The sequence below is a fragment of the Eschrichtius robustus genome, chromosome 4 (genome assembly GCF_028021215.1).
Source record: "Eschrichtius robustus isolate mEscRob2 chromosome 4, mEscRob2.pri, whole genome shotgun sequence".
In the NCBI taxonomy this organism is placed as follows: domain Eukaryota; kingdom Metazoa; phylum Chordata; class Mammalia; order Artiodactyla; family Eschrichtiidae; genus Eschrichtius; species Eschrichtius robustus.
The window spans coordinates 152,168,713-152,176,382 of NC_090827.1; the positions used below are offsets into that span (position 1 = coordinate 152,168,713).

General features: G+C 66.4%; 1 protein-coding gene across 2 annotated transcripts; it reads left to right on the plus strand.

Moving 5' to 3' along the window:
* The first annotated feature begins 911 nt into the window (after nt 1–911).
* SPON2 (spondin 2) lies at nt 912–4,556 on the plus strand. 2 transcript variants are annotated; one of them, XM_068543610.1, is made up of 6 exons: nt 912–1,203; nt 1,612–1,837; nt 2,197–2,414; nt 2,498–2,689; nt 2,800–2,971; nt 4,146–4,556. In XM_068543610.1, the coding sequence occupies exons 2-6, from the start codon at nt 1,615–1,617 to the stop codon at nt 4,328–4,330; spliced, it is 990 nt and encodes a 329-aa protein (XP_068399711.1). In that variant the 5' UTR covers nt 912–1,203; nt 1,612–1,614; the 3' UTR covers nt 4,331–4,556. The 2 variants fall into 2 exon arrangements, with proteins under 2 accessions (XP_068399711.1, XP_068399710.1); XM_068543609.1 differs by having other exon boundaries at nt 914–1,203; nt 2,191–2,414.
* Nucleotides 4,557–7,670: the final 3,114 nt, after the last annotated feature.

Here is a 7,670-nt window from a genome sequence, read left to right on the forward strand (position 1 = left end):
CCATTAGGCTCTCAAACATGGTGAGATCAATGGATGTCACCCACACAAACAGAAGCTCCTTGTGGGTCTCAGTGACTTTTCAGAGTGCAAGGGGTCCCGAGACCAAAGTGTTTGAGAACCACCGCGTTGGGCTCTGTCTGGAGCCTGAGGACCCGCAGTCTGAACGCGGTGTTTGCAGCCATTCCACCGCGGTTGTGTTGTTTACTTGAAACACAGGTTGGATCATTTGTTTTTGTTTGCGTTCTATTCTTGTGGATTCTGTTTATTTTTCTCCCTTTTTTTTGGAATATGTAAAACATTAACATGGTTTCAAACATCAGAATGCTTCCTTTTAAGCTTTAAAGCTCCCTGGGCGGTTCTTACAAGCCAGACCACCCCACTGTCCTTGTCTTTCCCGGCTCCCAGACCCCGTGATGAGGGTTCTGGAAATGTTCTCCTGACAGTGAGCAGAGATAAGAATCTGCTGGCATTTTCTTCCGTATGCCAGGCATCCTTGGAGCTCTTCCCCATGGAGGGAAGTTGGGGGACCCGGGGTCACCTCCTGGCCCTTGGGGAGGGCGGCCTCATGGTTCCGACTCCCCTCGGGGGGACGGTCCAGATGCCCTGGCCACGGTGTGGACGGCACGGCTGCTCTATGCAGCTCCGTACGCAGGAAGAAGGCAGCTGTGTCCGCTGAACGCAGGGCCCCTGCTTCCCCGCCCGTCCCCAGCACTCGGACAGACGGACAGACGGACAGACGTCAGGCCTGGCCACGGCCCCCACGTTCCACCCTGCCCTGAGGGCAGGGCACACTGGCAGCCCTGGCCCCGCCCTCTTCCCAGCCGCTGGCTTTGGCACCCCCTCCGGGGAGACACCAGGGAGGCCCTGCTGGGAAAGGAGAGAACTGGGGGGGGGGGGGCGGGAGGAAGAGACAAAGGAAGGGGTGCGGCGAGTGGCCGGCGCCCGAGGGACGAGTGACCTCAGCGCTGAAGCAGTGTCTGCTTGGCGTCAGAGCCGGCGGGCGGCCAGGCCAGCTCCAGCTCCAGCACTGAGGTCCCTTCCTCTCCCTCTCCCCCGCGTCCCATCTGCCGCTCGCTCTCCGGCGGCCGCGGTGGAGGACCTGGGGCCTCACTGGCCGGCTGGGTGCCGTCTGCAGCATAAATTGGAGCTCTGGGCTCTTGCTGGGGCCTTCAGCTGCCCACAGCCGCCGGTCGCTCTTGCTGGGTGAGTACTGCGTGCGCTGGCCCCGGCCCCGCAGCCGCGCTGGCCTCCTGGCGCTGCCCCCGCCCAGAAACCCGCAGCACCCCAAGAGGGAGGCCCATCTAGTCCGGGGCACGGCGACCCTCCTGGTTCCCAGGGTTCCCTCAGACGGCAGCGCCAGAGGTGTGTCCCTCGGGAAAGCTGCAGGGTGCTGAGCTGGCTGTGAGCTCCATGCCAGGTGTAACCGGCCAGGCGCCCTGGGCTCCTGTAACCCAACCCGGCGTGGCTTTCCAGCCATGGGGTCAGGCCCAGCCGGAGCCTGGAGGGGGAACGCGGAGGGAGGTGCCCGGCGTCCTCGGGGGCCTGGAACCAGGGGCCGTGCGCAGGGCATCAGGGACCAGCGGCGCAGCATGTGGCCCCCCCTTCTCGTAGGCGATGGGAACCCTGAGATCGGCTGCCGCCTGGGGTGGAGCCCCCTGGGCGCTCCTCCTGGCCACACTTGGCTGCTCGGCCGGCCAGCCGCTGGGGGGAGAGCCCATGTGCACGGCCCAGCCCCCGGCCAAGTACAGCATCACTTTCACGGGCAAGTGGAGCCAGGCATCCTTCCCCAAGCAGTACCCGATGTTCCGCCCACCCGCGCAGTGGTCATCCCTGCTGGGTGAGTGCAGCCCCTGCCGTCCCATGCCCGGCGGGCCTGGCGGTGACCCCCAATGCCCGGGAGGGGACGGTCACCCGACCGCGGCCCCGCACTTCACAGTGTGGAGGGGACCTCACCCAATTCACTTCGGTGCAAGAGGTACTGGCTGAGTGCCTACTGTGTGCCGGCAGCAGTGCCCTGGGCTTCGGGGAAGTGGCGGGGCAGGGTGGCCTGGGTCACGGGAAGGGCCGGCCGGTTGCCCGTCCTACCAGCGAGGCGCCGGGCAGCGTGAGGCGCTGTGGGACATGCCGCCCGGCCCCACGAGGGGCGGGACGGCGTCCAGGCGTGGTGCTCACAGGGTGGGCGGGGCCCAGGGGCAGCACACAGCCCCGACTACAGCCTGTGGAGAAAGGGCCAGTACGTGAGCAACGGGCTGAGGGACTTCGCGGAGCGTGGCGAGGCCTGGGCGCTGATGCGGGAGATGCAAGCTGCCGGGGAGAAGCTGCAGAGCGTGCACGGCGTGTTCTCGGGCCCGGCCGTGCCCAGCGGCACCGGGCAGACGTCCGCGGAGTTTGAGGCCCACTCCAGGCACTCGCTCGTGAGTGGGGCGGCGTGGACGGGGGGCGGGCGGGCGGGCAGGAGGGGGGGCGCGGGGGCTGCCGCTGAGCCCTCGGCCCCCAGGTGTCCTTCGTGGTCCGCATTGTCCCCAGCCCCGACTGGTTCGTGGGCGTCAACAGCCTGGACCTGTGTGACGGGGGCCGCTGGAGGGAGCAGGTGGCGGTGGACCTCCACCCTTACGACGCCGGGACCGATAGCGGCTTCACCTTCTCATCCCCCAAGTTCGCGACCGTCCCGCAGGACACGGTGACCGAGGTGAAGGGAAGGCGGCTCTCTGGGCGGCGGCGCTCCCCGGGAGGACAGCCGAGGCCTGGGGGCGGGGCTGGCCCTTCCTGACCCGTCTCCGGGCCGGGCCCCTCCTCCAGATCACGGCCTCCTCTCCCAGCCACCCCGCGAACTCCTTCTACTACCCGCGGCTTAAGTCCTTGCCTCCCATCGCTACGGTGACCCTGGCGCAGCTCCCGCACGGCCCCAGGGCCTTCCCGCCCGCCCCGGGCCTGGGGCGCGGGGGCAACGAGGTCGCCGACAGCCTGCCAGGTGAGCCCAGCTCGCACCCCTCCGTAGCGCCCACGGCCACCCCCCACCCCCGCTTCACACGCGTGATCCTGGGTTGCAGGCGCTCGGGCTGGCGGGCAGCCGCGACATGCACCACTGGCTGCGTCGTAGCAGAAGCAGCACCTGGGTTTGGATGTCAGTCGGGGGCTTGCTCAGACGTCACCTGGTCCCGAGCTCCCGCTCCAGCTCTTCCCTCTCACCCTTAGAATAACCCTCGAAAGTCAGTGCCCGCCCCAGAGGGAACGCCTGTGAGGTGACACCCGCTGCCTTCACAGAGGCAACCCCGTCCCCGCGTGCGCCCCGCCCCCAGGGGCCATGGTCCGGGGCTAAGCCCTGCACCGCCGGCCCGCCCCACGCAGAGCGCCCGTCGCCTGGCCACAGAGCTGGGTTGGGCGGCCGCGTGGGGTTGTGAGGACGGGTCAAACCGGGAGAGGCCGCTGGTGCTCAGAGGGCGGGACAGCGCCGTCGGGGCTGCGTGAACCCGCGTCTCTGAGCGACTTTAAAAGCAGGATGGGAGCATTTGGTTGGGGACGCTGGTTCTGAGAGATTTGGGATTTGGTTCATTCAACTCCAAACTGAAGAGTTAACTCTTGCCCAGCACTTTCAGCTGAAAGCCTTTCACACTTCTACAGCCCAGAAGTGAGTCGGAGAGGCCCCAGGCCCCGCCCGGTGTCCCCGCTGACCCCTGTGTGCCCTCCCGGCAGCGGGTCGGTGGCGGCGGCGCTGCCCGCGGGGGCGGGGCGAGCGGTGCGCCGGTGCCGGGCGAGCGAGGGGGCCGCGCCCCCAGTGTGGCCAGCTTGCCGAAGGGTCGGTGCCTGGAACAGCAGAGCAGGCGGTGGAGACCCTGCCGGTCTGTGCCCGCGTCAGAGAACGCTTCCCGACAGGATCTCCGCTCTCCCCCCGCCCCACGCCCTCCCCCCCCCAACCCCGGAGAGCGGGGGTCCAGCCGGCATCGGGCTCGCAGGGCGGAAACCTTCACCCAGTCGCTCGGGGGTGGCTTTTCGGGGGTGTGCTTGGCGGCGTCGCCCTGGAGGCCGCTGGAAAGCGCGCTGATAAAATCAGGAGTTTCCTGGCCAAGTTCGGAGGCGGTCTCGGGCAAGGACCCCCTTCCTCTCCCGCAGCCCCGCCCCGCTCACCGTCCTCCTTGCGCCCCCAGCTCCGGAGACGCCGCTGGACTGCGAGGTGTCGCTGTGGTCGTCCTGGGGGCTGTGCGCAGGCCCGTGCGGGCAGCCCGGGGCCAAGAGCAGGACGCGCTACGTCCGTGCGCGGCCCGCCAACCACGGGGCGCCCTGCCCGGCGCTGGAGGAGGAGGCCCCGTGCGTCCCCGACAACTGCGTCTGACGCCGGGGCCGCCGAGCCCCCTGAGCCCCGACACCGGCGACCTCCGCGCAGGGACTGGCCCCCGGCCCAGCGGCCGCGCTGCACGAGAGCCGCACCCAGGCCGTGAAATACCTCAGACCTGGTCGCCAGGCAGCCGCCCGGGGCCGCCGGGTCACCGGCGCGAGACCAACACCTGCCTCGTCGGTTCCCATCCCAGCTCTTGAATAAAGATCAGCGTCTCCTGACACCCGGTGCTGTGGTCTGTGTGTCCTGGGCGGGTGCCGGGTGAAGGCGGGGCCGGCAGATGGGCCACCAGACTTCCCTGAGGAGCAGGTGTCACCCTGCGGGGAGGAGCCGGTGGACCGCGGCACACACGTGGCACACACGGCACACACACACGCGCGGCGCACACGCAGCACACAGGCGGCACACACACACGGCGCACACGCGGCACACACCACACACACACCACACACGTGGCACACATGGCACACACACACGGCACACACGTGGCACACGGCACACACACGGCACACACGCGGCACACATGGCACACATGCGGCACACACCGCACACATCACACACACAGCACACACAGCACACACATGGCACACATGGCACACACGGCACACACGCACACACGTGACACACACGGCACACACCACACACGCGGCACACACGGCACACACAGCACACACGGGGCACACACGGCACACGTGGCACACACACGGCACACACGGCACACACACGGCACACGGCACACACACACGACACACACGGCACACACGCGGCACACACGGCATACACGGCACACACGCGGCACACACGGCGCACACACACACACGGCACACACGGCGCGCACACGGCGCACACACACACGGCACACACAGGGCACACGCGGCACACACGCGGCACACATGCACACACGCGGCACACATGGCACACACACACGGCACACACACGGCACACGGCACACACACGGCACACAGGGTACTCAGAGGACCAGCAGTACCGCCCCCCCCCCAGGCCTCTGACCATCGAGGCCCCTGACCTCGCAGGGGGGCCCTGAGGCCTCACTCTTGACCTGCCCTAACCCTTGTCTGAGGTCGGGGTTCACAACCTCGTCCTGCTGGCGTGGATCCCGGCTGGTCCCTCAGGGGACTGCCTGCTCCCTTGATGCCCCCAGACCACTCTTTCTCGTGCTTGGCCTCCTTAGAATCAGACCCCACGGCCACCCACCGCCCAGCACCATGCCCTCTGCCTGCTCCTGCCGATTCTCGGACCCTTTCTCTCCCACGTGGAGACCCACTCGCCCACCCTCTCCATCCCCTTAGGGTCACCTCGCCCACCTGAAGGTCGCTCTGGGCGGCCCTCCGGGCTCCCCACAGCCTCAGTCATCCCTCGAGGCAGCACAGGTGACCCTCCGTGTCCCGTCCAAGCGGCTGGCTCAGGCCCGCCCCCCCAGCTCCGCGCACCTGCCGTGGGGTCTCCATCACCAGTCTCCCCTCTGTGCCCCTCGTCCCTCTGCACCAGCAGACGTGCTCCTCCTTCCATCCGAGGACACGGTTCTCTCGTGCCCGCCCCCGCCGGGTTGCAGACACGCCTGGAAAGGGCTCTCGCGCTGCCCGCCAGCGCCTACCCCTCCTCGCCATCCCCCTCTCCCTGCTGTCCAGGGCCCTGTCTGCCCATCCCTGCACCTGGGGGCCCGTGACTTTGCTCCTGTTCCTTGCCCCGCATGTGCCCTTGACCCCCAGGCCCCCGCCCCATCCCCCCACTGGCCTCTCTGTGTCCTCTGATGGCGCCCCTCTCCTCCCTGACACCCGTCCCCACGAGCTCGACCTCAGACCCCCCCACCCATCCTCTCCACAACAGATTCCTATCCCCCACGGTCACCTTGACCCTTGACCTCAGGGAGGAAGGAGTGAAAGCAGCCGCCCCCAGTCAGGGGCTGGAAGCCCAGAGGAAGCCCTGCTCGACAGACGGCACGTGTGCTAGGAGGCGACTCGTGTGCCCGAGGTTCCCAGCAGACGTGCTCCGTGGACTTATGGGCACAGGGTCTTCGGGCAAAGCACTCCCCAATGGGGGTGCGAGCCCGCACCCCACCAGGCGCCGCACCCGCATCCCGCATCCCTGGCTCCCTGCACGTCACTGGAGCGCCACCCGGGCCAGATTCCTGGGAGTCCAGGGGCACAGACGTTCCTGCCCCCGGGCAGCAGCTGCCCCGCAGGCACCCAGCAAGCGGCCCTGGGGTGCAGGGCAGGGGCAGGGTGACTTCGAGTGATTGAGAAGCTTGATTTGCTTCATCTATTTGGCAGGAGTCCTGACACTGAGTACCAGACAGAGGAGATGGCCTTGTTTTGCAGAGGGTGGCCACCGGCGAGCAGTGGTGCAGGAGCCAGGGTGCAGTGGTGCAGGAGCTCCACCCTGAGCAGCCCCTCTGACCTCTGAACCCTCTGCCTGGTGTCTGAGGCGCTCGCAGCAGCAGCCCCAGCATGGGAGCCAGTACACAGCCGGCCCTGCGAGAGCACAGCCTCCGGCACGGGGCTCTGCACAGAGAACACGATTCCCGAACGCACCCCGACGCTCGCCGGGGCTTGCGGTCCGAGACCACAGCAAAGGTCTGAAACCCCCAATTAACATCCTGAGGCACCGAGAAGAAATAAGCATAGGTGCTCCCTGCAGACCCCACAGTGGACTCTGGACTCAAAATCCCCACCTTGACATGAACTCAAATCAAACCCACCGAACACGGGAAAATGACACCCCTAAATTGGAGGAGACATCAAGCTCCAAAATCAGACCACAAAGCCATTCACGTTGGGATGATCACGTGTGAGATGCAGTGAAGCAGGTTGACTGTGTCATCCACACCTGAGCTCAAAACTCAAGTGTACCACTGAACCGAGCATGTAACACAATTACAGATTTAAACCTGAATCAATGGGCTAAACGCTCTAGTCAAATGAGAGACTGTAGGCTGGACTCACAAACCATGTGCCATTTACAGGACAGGGGACATCCTGTGAGAACACTGAAAGGCTGGAGAAAGACGGTGGGGGCACCCCTGGGACACCCGTGTCCACCTCCCCCTCCTTCTGGGGCACAGGCTTGGGTGGGGCCTTGGGGGGAGGGGAGTGTCGTCTTTGGGGCCAGAACATCTACTGCCCATGTGGGAGCACAAGTCAACAGCGAGGTGCCTTTGCAGAAGCCTCCCAGGCCAGCACCCGGAGGACGGCACCTGGAGAGAGCCCAGGGCTTAGAGCAGACTCAGAAACAAGTTTGGTGTGTTCAGGAAAGAGATGCGAAGGAAGCACGTGATGAAAGCAAAGCTGTAAAGGAATCCTGCGCTAGGAGATGCTCA